This window comes from Podarcis erhardii, assembly GCF_964252035.2.
Source record: "Podarcis erhardii genome assembly, chromosome: 15".
Taxonomy (NCBI): domain Eukaryota; kingdom Metazoa; phylum Chordata; class Lepidosauria; order Squamata; family Lacertidae; genus Podarcis; species Podarcis erhardii.
The window spans coordinates 36833924-36850707 of NC_138505.1; the positions used below are offsets into that span (position 1 = coordinate 36833924).

A 16784-nucleotide genomic window follows, 5' to 3' on the forward strand; every position below is an offset into this window, starting at 1 on the left:
CTTTCCTATTATGCTTTACTTCGCTTGCCCTTTTTTCAGACATGAATTGCTCATTGTTTGCCTTTTGTATTGGTAATTACGGGGTGCGTGTGTACCCCACGTGGGGATTTTGGCTCGGGATACGTTCAGCGGTGCAGTAACCCCGAGAAAGGCAGAGAGCTATATTATGTTGAAAATGCTTCAGGAGAACTCAGGCTTTGAAAAGTCAAGCCAACAAAGAGGTTCTTGACATGGGCAATTTTCAGAAATTGCAAGCCAGCCTCGGCCATTCCACAAAGACACCATCCATTTACCGTCTTGGTGACTGATAACAAGGAGGGGGAAGCAATCTCCCAAAGCAATTATTATGGGCTTGGTTATGAGTTCTATTGCGTACCAACAGAGTGGAGAGAAGGGTTGTGTTATTTTCTCCACAGGCTACCAGGGCACGAGTGGGAAGAAAGTGATGGGCAAAACCTTTTTGGGTTGTTTGCGTTTTTCTGTGAGGAGGTGGGTGGGTTGAGAGTGGGTGGCCAGGAGCACATAGCCCCCCAGGAATCAGATAGGTAGAGTTATTCATGCAGGCTGTTTTGCTGTCCACAGTGGCTTCATGATGGTGCAGGAACTTTGTTGTAAGTTTGAGGGCACATCTAGAAAGGGAGCCCATGCGTACCTCCACATGGGTTCAGCCTGTTGCACCTGCAGTACGAAAGATCAGGTAGCAGGTGGTGCAAGACCTTCCTTTGCCCGAGTCCACAGCCAATGAGAGAAGACGATACTGGGGAAGGTGGACAAAAAGTCTGACGTGGTACAGCAGCTTCCTGTTGATCTTGTTCTTTGCATGTAGAGGACTCCATCTTTGCTCCCAAAGACCTTCAGTGACATATTATACTGAGTCAGACCCATTGGTCCATCTCAATGTTGTCTATCCTGACTGGCAGTACCTCTCCATGGTTCCAGGCAGGAGACGTTCTCAGCCCTCCCTGGGAGCTGTTGGAAATTGGGGGTGGGGTGGGATCTCAGGTAGCAGGGTCTAAAAGAGGATTATTCTTGCAACCTTTGTGAGTCACTGCCAGAATTGACTGGGAATCGGCTATTGGAGAGCCCTGGGAAAAACCCAACCCATTGAACCCTACAGGGAAAGGGCTATAGCTCAGTGGTAGAGCACCAGTATTGCATGCAGAATGTACCAGCTTCAATCTCCAGCATCTTTAGTATTTTTTTTATTTTTTATTTTTATTATTATTATTATTATTCATACCCTGCCCATCTGGCTGGGTTTCCCCAGCCACTCTAGGTAGTGCTGAGAGAGACTCTGTGTCTGAAATCCTGGAGGACTGCTGGTAGTCAGTGTAGAAAGCACTGTACTGAACTGAATGAACCAATGGTCTGATGCAGCCTAAGACAGGTTCCTGTGATGTGTGAATCCTGATTACTGAAAGAAAGATTTCTGAATGTGGAATTGCCCACTCCTTACACAAAGTGAACATCTGGAAAAACTAGTTGCTGGTCATCATAGGAAATAGTGAGATAGATTGGCCAATGGTCTGACTTGGTATAATGTAAGCACTTCAATTGCAATATATCCATTATCTGCCCTTGGGTTCTGCAATTTTGCCAGACATTGAATGCCTGTTTTCAATATTCATTTCACACACACACACACACACACACAGAGAGAGAGAGAGAGAGAGAGAGAGAGAGAGAGAGTCTTAAGTGGTGCTTTGTTTTTATTGAATGTCTTTCACACGGTGTTGAGTGCTACACCCAATACGACTTCTTAGCACTTCCATATTACGCATTTTGTTAAATTCCTGTTGCTTGATATTAATGCACTTTCCTAAATAAATAGAATGCTTGTCAGACTCTATCTGGGAAGAAATAATAATATATATACAGTATATATTGTGGTCATTTGTACATTAGATTAAGATATAACCCTGACCCCAGAAGACTAATCACATTTATTACTTCTTATTGTAGATGGATAATGAACGAAATTCTAATACCTCAAAGCAGAGATACTCTGGAAAAGTCCATCTTTGCATCGCTCGATATAGGTAATGTCAACCCACCAAGCAGGCCTGTATGTGAACTGTATTTTTTATTTTTCAAAATTTGAAATGCTTCTTTTAAAAAACCTGATTTATTAGCAGTCAATGCAAAATACAACATGTGGCATCCAGAAGAGAGTATAGGGGGTCCGCTATAAAGAAGACACATCAACGGGGGTGGAAAACACAAAAATTATTCATTTTGACAGCATCCCTTTAAAAGCTGCTGGTGGGAGCCAGCCATGCTCTTAGACAGTAGCATAAGTGACAAATGGAAACAACTTTTGCATTGGCCTCTAAGTACTCAGCTGCATCTCAGTTTTTCTAATGATGCAATGTCCCACACCGTTCTATGCCAATATTCTCTCTTTTATCCTCTCCTTTAAGTGGTCTTATTAACCTCAAAGTTTGAGCCCTGCCACAAATCACCAGGAAATGGTAAATTTTTTGGTCTGCCTGAAAGATGTTTCCTGCATTTCAGGCACTGGGGAGAATGAGAGGTGAGCTGGCCATTTTACCTGCTGACTGGCCACTTTCAGGGGCCACGGGCAGAAATGAAAGCAGCACTTTCTCTTGCCCACTCAGAGTCCTGCTGCTGAAATAAGTTGCCTTTCACTTCTTGGGATTTCCCTCAAACTACGGTGCTATCTCGGGTTACATACGCTTGAGGTTACAGATGCTTCAGGTTACAGACTCTGCTAACCCAGAAATAGTACCTCGGGTTAAGAACTTTGCTTCAGGATGAGAACAGAAATTGTGTGGCAACGGCGCTGTGGCAGTGGGAGGCCCCATTAGCTAAAGTGGTACCTCAGGTTAAGAACAGTTTCAGGTTAAGAACGGACCTCCAGAACAAATTAAGTTCTTAACCCGAGGTACTACGGTATACAATTGTGACACCAGTAAGGCAGTCATGTTCCCAGTTGTCAGGGCTCATTTGTTGTTAGCATAGATGCTGAAAAACTACTGGGCCAGCAGAAATAATGTCCAAGGAGGTGGATAAGGCAAGGCTCAATGAAAGGTGCTGGGAAAGGCTGACTGAGACAAGGTGGGGCCCATTGCAAACTGAGTTCATACGCTGCTTAGACTTAAGAAACAGACTTCTGCAAGAAACAGAGGTCGCGTCTTGCCCCTTGGCCTACTTTGTGTTCTGGGGTTGGTGCATGGCTGATTGCTCTTTCTGCAGTCCCCTCCACTGGTTGCAAACCCTGACATCCTTGTCTGACCCTCCCAAGGGTCCCAGGTTCAGGACCTGTCTTGGCCTTGATGCCTGAAACTGGCATGTTACTTGCCCAACACTACCCTGCTGCCAGCTGTGCTTAAACTGGCCTGCACATGACTGTGTGCCTACGTGAGGGCTGACCAAGGAGGGGCTGAATCACAGAGGCATCCCAGAATATGATGAAGCTTTCCAGTGTTGCAGTAGGACATCTCGCTGCTGTATCTCCGCTTTGGGGATGTGGGAGGTGTGAATTGGGTAATAGTGGGTAGCCTAAGACTCTTAGGGGGAATATGCAAAAGCAGATGGGGGAAACCAGACAGAGAGAGGCAAGGGCTCAGGAATGAATCAGCCTGCCATCCCTCCTTAAGAGAAATAGTGCTGTGAAAGGGTTTGGGTGCTGTAAACCCAACTGGCTCACCAAGGGCCGGACTTGCTAGCTGTGTGGGGAAGAGTCAGGATATGGCTTTGTGTGAAGTTGGGAGCAAGTGGAAGTTGGCCATAGCTCAATGGTAGAGCAGCTGCCCTGCGTGCAGAAGGTTGCTGGTTCCATCTCCGGCAACTCCAGGTAGGGCTAAGAGAGAGCCCTGCCTGCTTGAAACCTTGGAGAGCCATTTCCAGACAGTACTGAGTTAGATGGAGCCATCGTCTTACACAGTTCAGGGTGGCTTCCTATGTAGCAGGAGGTTGCAGGAGCTCTTTGCCCTACCCTGAGATTCTCAACACTGACTGGTTAATTACATGAGCGATGGTGAGAAAAGGTAATTGTGCTTCCCTCCAGTTACAACCCATTTGATGGACCAAATGAAAACCCCGAAGCAGAGCTGCCCCTCACAGCAGGAAAATACCTCTATGTGTACGGAGACATGGACGAAGATGGCTTCTATGAAGGTTTGTTGAGATTGGCAGTTTAGTTATTTATTTTGCTTTTGTTTTTGCCTCTCTTTAACCATCAACAAATTCGGGTGCAGGGGAGCATTCTGGGTTCCACTTGCGATTATCCAGCATTCTGAACCATCTAAGGTGGCCCTATAAGTAGAGCACCCTCACTGCTGGAGACATCAGCCCACCAATGCATGGGGAGTTATGGAACTGAACGAGTGGGATGTGGCAGAGAGAGGAGGGTCAGTGAGGGTGCCCTTGTTCTCCCCACATACAAATTCTAATTCTAATTGAATGGTGGGGGTGAAGGCTTTTATCAGGTGGTGGCAGTGGTGGCTAATTTATTAGGGCAAAGGGGCCTTGGCCCCACTGACCTCTGTCTGCCCTTATCCAGCCCCCACTTACCTGCCTTCTTACCTACAACCAGCCCATGACTCCTCCTTAGTCTCATTGATGCCCTTGTAAAGCCCGGTAGCAGCAGGAAACAACAGAGCGTGCCCTTCTTCATCGTCAGTATTACATAGACATTCGAACTAGGTTTATCCAACCCACCTTATATACGTTTCCTGGGCATTCAGAACAACACAACATCTCTTTATTACTACATGACGAGAGCCCAGAAGTCACATATTCATTCGCCAGATTTTGTGCTGCCATGATAGATTTTCGATGAAGAATGGTCTATGCTACAATTCAGTCCTAAACTGAAGGCCCATATTGTTAGATCCACATTTCTGAAGCCCACCCCATATAGCTGTGTTAACCGATCTTTTAATTTTTCTTATAAATTTTTACTCACCCATTATCTATGCTTAATTAAGTATTCTATGTATATGTTTAAATCTATATTTGGTTCTTGCTCCTATTTATGTAATAATTATTAGATTCATACTGTTATGCTATTTATTTAGATGTTTTGCTTATGCTGGTCTACGACCGTACTAAAGTACTTGAACTTGAGGCTAAAGTAAAGCCCACTAGACAGAAAGATAGAATTAGTTGACTCTGCCTATCCTTGGCTCTGGTTCCTTCTACTGTTTGCTTCCTACCAGTCCCGATGGACAGCAGTCACTGCTGGCTTAGGTTGGGCTGGGTGAGCACTTCAACAGGGCTAGGGCAGGGATCGTGGTTGAAACTGGCTGTGTTTCTCCTTGGCCCATCTTTAAATGTGAATCCAGATGAGTAGTTGTGTCTTTTCTGTGTGTTTGTGCAACCTGCCTTCCACCTTTTTTCTCTTTCTCCTCTAGGTGAACTCCTAGATGGACAGAGAGGTCTTGTCCCTTCCAACTTTGTGGATTTTGTGCAGGACAATGAATCCCGTTTGTTGAGTGGGGTGGGCAGCGAACAGGACCAGAATTACATCAACCACACTGGTCACATGTTGGAAGGAGATGGCCTTTTGGAGATAAACCCTCCCAGCCACTTAGAGCCTGGCGTTGTCAATAACAGTGCAGGGACCCTGGATGTGAACATTGATGAAATCGGAGAAGACATTGTGCCTTATCCTAGAAAAATTACCCTTATCAAACAACTAGCCAAAAGTGTTATTGTGGGCTGGGAGCCTCCGGTCGTGCCACCTGGATGGGGAACCATTCATAGCTACAACGTCTTGGTAGACAAAGAAATACGGATGAGTGTGTCCTTGGGGAGCAGAACTAAAGCTCTCATAGAAAAACTTAACATTGCTACCTGCACGTATCGAATATCTATTCAAAGCATAACCAGTAGGGGCAATTCTGACGAGCTCCAGTGCACTTTGTTAGTTGGGAAGGATGTCATTGTGGCTCCTTCGCACCTTAAGGTGGACAACATCACCCAGATTTCCGCCGAGCTCACCTGGCTCCCGACCAACAGCAATTACAGTCACGTGATCTTCCTCAATGAAGAGGAATTCGATATTGTCAAGGCTGCCAGATACAAGTATCAGTTTTTTAACCTGAAGCCCAACATGGCCTACAAGGTGAAGGTATTGGCCAAGCCTCACCAAATGCCCTGGCAGCTCCCACTGGAGCAACGGGAAAAAAAGGAAGCCTTTGTAGAATTTTCGACATTGCCAGCAGGTTTGACTCTGTGTTGTTGTTGTGTGTTTTTTTAGGATATTGCTTGCTGTTGTTTGTTAATTTATGCAGCACCATCGGTGTATGTGAAAGTTTACAAATTGCAAGAGGGAAGGTCATTTCCTGAAGGATCTGGCATTCTAAACTTTGACACAGAAGATACCAACGTGGGGTCTTCCAAATGCTGTTGAACTACAAATCCCATCATCCCTGACCAGCATGGTCAAGGACAATTGGATTTGTAGTCCAGGAACATTGGGGTGAGGCACAACATTGACTGCTCCTGGAACATGTCAGTGTTTCAGTTGCACCTACTTAAGGCTTCATTATGGACCCATGACCATTGAACACTGGAAGCAGGGAGTTGTCCTGAAGACTTTGGGGGCAAGATGAGTTTGGGGAAGACTGTCAAAGGAAAGAAGAGAGGTAGCCTCACACAGGTGCTCTGGGAGGTGAGGGAGAAAGGGTGTATTACCATGAGTGTAGAAGTGCCTATGACCGCCTGGGCGTGTACACCCAAAGAACATGGAATTTGGGACCTCTAACTTAGAGCTGTCATCTGCCTTCCCCTCTGGGAAGGGCCGTAGTTCACTAGTAGTGCATCTGCTCTGTACATAGAAGGTCCCATATTCAATCACTAGGTAGGGCTGGGAACATCCCCTACCTGAAACCTGGTGCCAATCAGTTGGAGACAGCACTTATCTAGATGGACCAAAGGGCTGACTTGATCTGAGGCAGTTTCCTATGTTCCTGTGCCATGGGAAAGGATCAGCGAGCCAGCAAGACAAGTAGCCAAGGTTTTGGGAGCTTGAATGCATAGTTTATTGCAGAAATGGGATAAGTACATGCACCACATTTAGATTGCACCATCAGTTATCCAGACAAGCAACACAATCCAGCCAGGTGAAAACACCTCGGGTGCAAACAAGGCCAGGGATGGGTATGGCCTGGGGAGAACCCTGTGGGCCAAATAGAGAGGCCGGGGGAGCCAAATCTGGTTCCTGGGCCTAAGGTGCCCCACTCCTGGTCTAGATGGAGACATCCATGTTTCCCAAACAGGGTCAGAGGGACTTTCGAAGCGGGGGGGGGGGCGGGGAGTGGCCTTCTCATACCATAAAGTTCTGGATACAGGTGTCTTCAATGGCACACCTTGAGAGTTTGAGCTCAGCAAGGGTCTTCAAGGATCGCCCCTGTAGAACTGGCTTTGGGGAGGGCTTCATTCCCCAAAATGAGACATGCCCTGTTTCCCAAGGGAAAGCTAAGCAGGATTCCTGGTATACAGAGGCCTGCTAGTACTTTTTCTCAACCCATAAGGATTTTGTTGCCTGGCAAGAACAATTCAGAGATGTTCGGGGCTGTTGTAGGACTGCCGGCACTGTGAATTGATTGTTACGGTGGAGGGGGCGTCCCTTTCCCTCCGAAAGCTTTTTAGCTTGTTCAATTTAGCCAGGATGTTGCCAAATATGTGGCAGAACTCATGAAATATACATAACCTTAATAATCACAGGGATATTTTTAGGCTAGGCTTCCATCCAGCACACTGCTATTTATAGGGGATTGGTTTTAATTAGAGACATAGCAAGTGTGCTATCATGATAACAGGTTTTCAGGGCCTTCAAACAGGGGGATGTTTTTTGTTTTTGCTCAGCTGTTTTTAGCTGCATGGCACCCAGGTTTTGGAACACACACGCAGCCTGCCACTCCAAGATGCAAGGAAGGGAAAGAATGCAAAAGATCTTGCAGTCTAGCTGAAGCTTAGCGCTTAAGAAGAGCTGTGCTGAGTTAGGCCTCTGTTCTCTCTTACGAGGGGGTTATGTTCCAGGCCACCACATGCATAAGCCAAAAAAAAAAAAGGTGTTACAGTAAGTGCCACACTTTTAACATTTGGGAGGGGGGTGCCGGTACTGCGTACCCTTGAGTTACCCACCCCCAATAAATAAATAAAAGCAGTGTTCCCACCCAACAACTGTAGAGCAGAGGAGTGCGGCTCAAGCAAGAGCTCCCACACACCATTTGGAGTCATTGGTGTCTCTTTTTTCTGGACTTTTGACTCACTGACATCCTTTTTGGGCTCTGGGGAGGGTCTCCTTATGAGCACAAGGAATTTCCAGCTCTCTCCTGTCATTTCAGGTTAGAATTGAATTACTCATTTAACAGTGCCTTGCATATATGCAGTCACAAGCGAGTTGATCATACATAGATAAGGGGATGCCTATAGAAACGATGCTGGTGGCGCTGTGGGTTAAACCACAGAGCCTAGGACTTGCCGATCAGAAGGTCGGTGGTTTGAATCCCCGCGACGGGGTGAGCTCCCGTTGCTCGGTCCCAGCTCCTGCCAACCTAGCAGCTCGAAAGCACGTCAAAGTGCAAGTAGATAAATAGGTACCGCTCCGGCGGGAAGGTAAATGGCGTTTCCGTGCACTGCTCTGGTTCGCCAGAAGCGGCTTCGTCATGCTGGCCACATGACCTGGAAGCTGTACGCCGGCTCCCTCGGCCAATAAAGCGAGATGAGTGCCGCAACCCCAGAGTTGGCCATGACTGGACCTAATGGTCAGGGGTTCCTTTACCTTTACCTATAAAAAAGAAAGCTATGGTTTCAGGGGGAGATGTAGACAGAAACACACACCAGCCTTCTTTCCAGTGTGGTGTAGTGGTTAAGAGCAGTGGACTCGTAATCTGGTGAACTGGGTTCGATTCCCCGCTCCTCCACATGCAGCTGCTGGGTGACCTTGGGCCAGTCACACTTCTTTGAAGTCTCTCAGCCCCACTCACCTCACAGAGTGTTTGTTGTGGGGGAGGAAGGGAAAGGAGATCGTTAGCCGCTTTGAGACTCCTTCGGGTAGTGATAAAGCGGGATATCAAATCCAAACTCTTCTTCTCTTCATCCTGACCTGCTGGTTTTTTGTGTGCAAGGAGTTGGGCCAGTTTATGTCCTCCTCTGACAAACTTCTCTTGCAATTGCTGCGGACAGCACAAAAGACTCTTGGTAGCCTCTGGCACGCTGTTTCCCCATCCACTTGTCCTAGCGGCCAATTAACCAGGCAGTTATTAATCTGGCACCAACTTTGCACACTGGGACCGCAGCAGGAAGTTGCTAGTGTGCCGTTTGCCTCGTCATTATTGGGTTCCCACATGATTTCTGCAGCCCTCCTGCCTCCTGCAAACTCTCTCTGGGATATTCTGAGACCCAGGACATGTAAATGGTTTTCCAGACTTCCCTCCTCAGCATCAGATTGCTCCTGCTTAAGTGGCTCCCCAACGTTGGGATGCAAAAGTGTTTGCTGTAATCCTCCCAAAAACAATTTGCAAGGCTGGCCTCTGCCCTGTCCTATGCCCTGCAAGGACTCCTTGGCAGTTGTCTTGCTCTCAACAGGCCTACTTGCCGTCCTGGTGTTGGCTCTGGGATCAGAATAGGGATGAGAGGATTTCTACCCTTCCATTCCTTTTGGTGTTTTCTCGGGCCTGCATTCTGCCCTTCCTGAATTCTTTTCTAACTAGGAGGATTTCTGAAATTGCCATGAGGCAGATGGCTGTGTTGTATTGTTTTCAGCACCTGTGAAAAACCTTTCTCTTTAGCCAGCCAAGAGGTGTAATTTTAGCATTTAATTTTATTTGCATGCATTTGTTTTAAAACAACTGGTTTTATTTATATTTTGATAGTTTTATGTCCTCTGCGTTTTTTAAATCAGACACCTAATCTTTAACATGTAATTTTACCATGTGTATTTCTTTAGAAACACCTGAATTTTAAAGAATAACGACTAAGAGTAACCCTGGAATTAAAGCATGTGCATCTTGCCACAGAGCTTTCCCCCAGTTCACAAGCACTACCACCACCTACATCAGCAATGTCCGCATGTGGTTTGCAAGAACAAGAGATGTCTGGGGAATTCAGTCTTTGCAAAATATGATGGGGACAGACCTGGTGTCCACTTCCTGCATTGATGTGCATCCACATCACAGATTAAATTGCATTAACAATCAATCGTTCTTCCTAGGGTAAAAGAGGGCTCTCCTAACAATTCTCAGCACACTTAGCAAACTACATGTCCCAGGATTATTTAAAAAAAATGGGGGGGGGGGACCCTATACAGCACCTGTGACCCTCAGATGGCAGTGTTTAAATGTATTAAATAAATTATTAATAATAACAAAATAAACCTAGATGTTTAAAGTGCTATAAAAGTGCTTTTATTATGTAGTATGGACTAGTCATCCTTTGGAATGTTCTGACACGGTTCTGAGCTAAAAACAACAGCGATATAAAACTAGGTTTGGTAAGGCATAATTTGAGAGACAGTGTGTAAGAAATCCATGTTTAGAAACATGTTTAACATGTGGCAAATTGTGCAGATTTTTTTAAATTTTTGTTTTTAAAATTATAGTTTAAAAATGGTGATGGAGTGGAGTAGACTAATGAGTGAACATATGCCAAAGTCGCCTGGCCCTGAGAGTTTCCCCTCATCCCCCAATAAAATACTGAGATGACACATTTTGACATCTCCTGTCCCCTAGACCAGGCATGCCCAACTCCCAAGAGGCTACCCATTAGATTGTCCTAAGTTGCTGACCTTTTCTTTTTTTTTCTTTTTTTTTTTTTGAGAGAGAGGTCAATCAGGGTCATGAGATCAACGACCACGATTGACCAGTACATCCGTGATTGACCAGTAGATTGACCAGATTGACCCTCAATCGTCCGGTAGATCGTGATCAACCAGTTGGACATGCCTGCCTTAGACAATGAAAATTTAATAACAATATGCTTCTACCTGTAGGGCATACGGAATTAAGTGACTGGTAGTAACTGAAGCGTGTTTTGAAATCTAGGTCCACCAGCTCCCCCTCAAGACATCAGAATTCAGGCTGGGCCGACGCCAGGAACGATCCTGGTTTCATGGAAGCCACCAATTCTCACAGCAACAGGAACCTCCAATGGAGCCAACGTAACCGGTTATGGAGTTTATGCAAAAGGCCAAAGGGTAGGTGGAGTCTTCCACTTTGTTGATGGTGAGCCACACACCTTGATTCCCAGAGTGGTTTCAACTGTCCATCCCTTCTCCCAGGGAACTCTGGGAACTGCCCTGGGAAGGGAGTAGGGATCTTCTGACAACTCTCAGCAGTGATTTTTTTCTGGGGGTACTCAATGGTACACAGTACCTGCACCATTTTTTTCTAGAAAAAAAGCATTTCTCAGCAGCCTCAACAAACACTTCCCGTGATTCTTTTGGGGGGAAGCCATGTCTCTTTAGAGTGGCACGATGCTGCTTTAAATGTATACTGCAGATGGGGCCCTTTTCTCCCCCTTTCTATGGGCTCATCCACAATGCCCCACAACAGCTACTCACCGTGGGTTATAGTAAAGCAAACAGTCTAATCTGTCAACGTCTAAATGATATCGAGCGTCAGAACAACTTGGCCACAATAAGGAGATTTTGCCCATGGTACAACCATTTTCCATCCTTCCACTTTGATTCTCTGACACCCTATCTGTATAACCTAGCAACTCCAAAATATAGATGTGCTTTTACCCTAGCAAGATTGAATCTATTGACCTCGGCTGTACTTGAGGGACGATTCCAACAGATTCCATACAAAAAATGCTTATGTCCCTGCGGAGATGGCAGCACCAAATCAGTGGTGCCTGCCCTCCTGGCTTGCACTCTTTATAAAGATCTAAGGAATGAGATTATTACCCCTCTTTTATTGACCATTCTGGGCCACCCTACCACTGCCATTGTGTCTTTTCTTCTGGCAGATCAAGAGGAGCAGATGGCAGCAAAGGTTGCAAGGTTTTTAGCTGGGGCAATCAGAATAAGGTCTATTATTTGACTTCTGAGTCTGGACCCTAAACTGTGTTTTATATAATCAACTTTCTATTTTGTTCTGTGTATGTTCTTTTGTTGCTATGGCTGATGGCTGATGCAAATAAAGCTTTATTCATTCAATGCCACTTGCCCCGTGATTTCTAGACATGGTTCCGAAAGGTTTTTTTCATTTTGTCCTGCCACTTTCCTTGGGGAAACCCACCACTTACTGCTGAATCAGAACAAACATCTATCAAATGGACGTTTGCTGCGACTCAGCGGTAAACAGCGGCTTTTCCCAAGGAAAGCGGTGGAACAAAAGAAGAATCTCTCAGACCAGTGCGTAGAAATCACGGGACATACCTAAGTGTGGATGAGCCCTAGGTTAGGCAGCTGAAGGAAATAAAACTTCATGTAAAAACCAAGAGTGTTTGTGTGTGCATGCACGCACTGAACTCAGTTCTTGTGCTAAAAACAAATTGCATATGCAGTTGAAGTTGAACATGTGTGATTAATTTGAAGTGTAATGTCTGCCATCCTGCCCCTATCGAGCCACTGTTTTGCATATGGATGCTGTTGCTGGAACTTTAGTTAGAGTTATTTGAGTGGAACCCCTGGTCTGAACCTTTTGCAAAGTAGAAATGAATATGCTCCCCACCACAAGAAAAGGTTCCAAAAGGCGTTACTGCAAAGAGTCTTAAACAAGTTGCAAAATATATGTTGCAAGACTATAAAGTAACACATTGCCCTTAAGCAAACTAGCAATGCAGTCCAGTCTTCTTTAAGCCCTTAATACAGTGGTACCTTGGGTTACATGCGTTTCAGGTTACAGACGCTTCAGGTTACAAACTCTGCTACCCCAGAAATAGTACCTCGGGTTAAGAACTTTCTTCAGAACAGAAATCACGCGGTGGCGGCATGGCAGCAGCAGGAGGCCCCATTAGCTAAAGTAGTGCTTCAGGTTAAGAACAGTTTCAGGTTAAGAATGGACCTCTGGAACGAATTAAGTACATAACCAGAGGTACCACTGTACAGTCCAAGAACTTTCCTTTCTCCGGTCCCAGAGAGAGATCCTACACAAACAGAATCGTTGAGCTATGCCTACTGAGAAAGTTTCTCAGGGATGGGTCATAACATAGCATAAATGCTGAAATGGAAATCTCCAGCCTTATATTGCCATAGTTAGCTAGAGTTAAACCTCCTGCCTAGTGCAAACCTATGCATAAGTTTTTAACTTCAACGCATACAAACAACATTCTATGCATACTAAACTTAATACTTTAGGAGACCTCAGGGCCTAGCAAAAGATATATATGTCAAAGTAGATGCTGTAAGCTAGAAGTCTGCGCACCTCTGTCTCATATAGGGCTACTGTTTGGTCCTACTGAAGCGTCCTACTCATCTTCTGTACTAGTTTGAGGGCCCTTCCTTCCTTTCCCATCCAGGCATGGCAGCAGAAGAACTTGGCTCCTTCTCAACTTGGCCTTTGTGTTTTATACATCCGATTAGGTGGCAGAAGTTATCTTTCCTATGGCTGAGAACACCGTCGTGGAGCTCATGAGAATCCGGAGCCTGGAAGCCAGGGAAGTTCTCGTCCGGACACTTTCTGTCCAAGGGGAATCGGTGGACTCGCTGGGCGCTGCCATTCCACCTGACCTACTGGTGCCTCCAACCCCTCACCCTCGGCCAGCTCCCAAATCTAAGCCATTACCAAGTGCCGGCATCCCAGATACCAAAGACGAACATTTGTGTCCGCATGTGAAAAGGGATGAGTCGTGGGAGCAGGGCCGCGTGGCGTCTCCCATCCACGGACACACCCTGGAGCCTCCCAACTTCCACAGCCCACTCCAGGGGAGAAGGTCTCCTTCCCCAAACCGGATACTCCCTCAGCCGCAAGGCGCTCCCGTCCCCAACACAGTCGCAAAGGCCATGGCCAGGGAGGCTGCTCAGCGCGTTGCAGCGGAGAGCAGCAGGGTGAGTAAAGCTCGCTGCATCTGACACCCACAACCCCACAAAACCCAATTTTGGGCCATTTCAGACATGCACTTCCTTCATGGATGCAGCATCCACTGGTGATTTTCACATGTGAATGGCTGTCTGTGGGTCTGGTCTACGCACACAAGCAGAACAGCATAGCAGGGGTAGCCAACAAGGTCCCTCTAGATCACCTTGTGGGTCCCCAGATGTTGTTGGACTACAACTCCCATCACCCCTAGCTAGCAAGGCCAGAGCTCAGGAATGATGGAAGTTGTAGTCTAAAAACATCTGCGTGCTCCAGATGCTTCTGAACTGATGGTTAAATGAATGGCCCTTGGGGTCCCTTCCAACTCTACAATTCTAAGTGTGAAGGGTTCAATATGACCCTGCCTACCCATGGAAGCGAGGGACACAGGTGGCACTGTGGTCTAAACCACTGAGCCTTGGGCTTGACGATCGGAAGGTCAGCGGTTCGAATCCCCGTGATGGTGTGAGCTCCTGTTGTTCGGTCCCAGCTCCTGCTAACCTATCAGTTCGAAAGCACGTCGATTAATAGGTGCAAGTAGATTAATAGGTACCACTCCAGCGGGAAGGTAAACAGCATTTCTGCATGCTGCTCTGGTGTTGGTGTTCCATTGCGCCAGAAGCGGCTTAGTCATGCTGGCCACATGACCCGGAAAAACTGTCTGCGGACAAAAGCCAGCTCCCTCGGCCAGTAAAGCAAGATGAGCACTGCAACCCCAGAGTCGTCCACGACTGGACTAACTGTCAGGGGTCCCTTTACCTTTACCTTTACCTTTACCCATGGAAGCAGAATGAGATAGGAGAGTAGGGGTAACCAATGTGGTCCCTGTCAGGTGTTGTTGGACTCCAATTCTTATCAGTCGCAACCAGCATGGGCAATGGTAAGAAGTGATAGGAGGCAAGCATCATCTAGAGGCTACCACATTGGATATTCCTCTGTAAGAGTTATGATTGGCAGCTAGCTGTTGGGCACTCCACTCCAAGCACATGCATCCACTTACTTGGATGGAGCTGGGAAGGAAGCTGGGAATATAGCCATTGAAGGAGAGAATTTTTTCTTTTCTATTTTTAACAGTGATTTTGGTTGGTGGGCCTTGAGAGGGGAGCAAGCAGGTACACTTGGGGAACATGCTGTTGCTTTGAGGAACCTGGTAGTGAAGGAATGGGTTTCTGTGTAGCAAGTTTAAAACTGACTCAAACCCATTCCTTCAGTAGTACTATAAAAAACAGTGCTATCTACCTACTTTTAAATCTGTAAATCAACAGATATAGTACACACCCAAAGTCCCCCAATGTCCTCACATGACACTGTAGGGCAGAGATGGAGAACCGGTAGCCCTCCAACCATCGTTGTACTTCAGCTCCCATCAGCCCTAGCTAACATGTCCAACGATGAGGGATGATGAGAGTTGTAGTCCAGAAATGTCTGGAGGGCCATCATTTTCCCCATCCCTGATATAGGTTCCTGCCCTCAAACTTCCTACCAACTGGGGAAATGAGGAGCCCAAAGCAATGTGAATGTGTTGAAGAACCATAGAACTGCAGTGTTGGAAGGGACCATGAGGGTCATCTAGTCCAACCCCCTGCAATGCAGGAATCTTCTGTCCAGCATGGGCCTCAAACCTATGGTCCTGAGATTAAGAGTCTTGCGCTCTACCAACTGAGCAACCAAGACTGTGCAGATTAAATGGGCTTGCCTTTCAGTGCAAACTGAATTGGATGCCTTCCCCATCCCTACCACCAGAGCACACAGACCTCACATCCAATTTCCCCACCACCCTTAGAGAGGAGCCCTTCCCTCACCGCACTCCTTGTTCTCAACTCCACAGCTGGAGAGAAGGAGCGTGTTCAGCGAAAGGAGCGGCGCTGCGCATTACGCAAACTCTGACGAAGAAGAAGATGGCTATGACTCGCCGCGTGTCAAGAGGAGAGGGGCTTCCGTCGACGATTTCTTAAAAGGCTCCGAGCTCGGGAAGCAGGTAACTGGTGCAACTGCAGCAGCTTGAGCGTCAGGCGTGTGCCATAGTCACGGCGTGAAGAAACTTGCTTGCTTGTGTGTGCTCTAAAACAAGTGCTAATATCCCCAGGATGGTGTAGTCTGCAGCTGGTGTTGGAGAGTCCTTTGGTTTCACAAATGCCTGCAGCCCTGGTGGTGGTGCTGAGGTTCTTGGGAGCTGCCCCACCTCAACCTCTTGAGGTTGGCCTTGATTTGAATTTTGAAAGTCGCATCTTGCTTTGTTCGCCCCTCTTTCTCCCTCTCCCCCCACCCTACCCCCCAACAGCCCCACTATTGCCATGGGGAGGAGTACCATACTGAGAGCAGCCGGGGCTCCGACTTGTCCGACATCATGGAAGAAGACGAGGAAGAGCTGTACTCAGAGATGCAGATGGAGGATGGAGGGAGGAGGCGAGTCAGTATAACATCGCATAACACTCTCAAGGTAAAAAGCAACTATGAGATGGGGAAATCCTCTATGCAAAGGATAGGACAGAGAAAGAAAGAGGAGCTGCTGACTTACTCGAGAGTAGGCTTGGATGGTCCAAAGGTTTCATGGGCTAGCAGCATCTTCAAATGAAGAAGAATGTGGTTGGAGATCCTAGGCCACCACGCTGCATGCAAAAACAGCCAGAGACTTCCTAACGGTTACCTCAAATCCTCACTAAGGAATCACATTCTATATAATTTCAAATTTCTGCCCCTTGTCAGCCCTGCTGCCCCAAGAAAAACCAGGCTCACAGTCACACATATTCCTAGAATTACCTTGCTGGCAGGAACCAGGTACTTCAAAGC

General features: G+C 46.7%; 1 protein-coding gene across 16 annotated transcripts in view; it reads left to right on the forward strand.

The window, feature by feature from the left end:
• RIMBP2 (RIMS binding protein 2) overlaps positions 1-16784 on the forward strand; it is a 185706-nt gene that overhangs the window by 137472 nt on the left and 31450 nt on the right. For 14 of the 16 annotated variants that reach the window (XM_081842214.1, XM_081842215.1, XM_081842210.1 and 11 more), the window contains 7 exons: positions 1963-2039; positions 4031-4140; positions 5379-6191; positions 11016-11167; positions 13502-13966; positions 15823-15972; positions 16276-16434. In XM_081842214.1, coding sequence (XP_081698340.1) covers positions 1963-2039; positions 4031-4140; positions 5379-6191; positions 11016-11167; positions 13502-13966; positions 15823-15972; positions 16276-16434 — 1926 coding nt within the window. The remainder of the gene's footprint in view (positions 1-1962; positions 2040-4030; positions 4141-5378; positions 6192-11015; positions 11168-13501; positions 13967-15822; positions 15973-16275; positions 16435-16784) is intronic. The other 2 variants (XM_081842204.1, XM_081842209.1) reach the window with 1 other exon arrangement.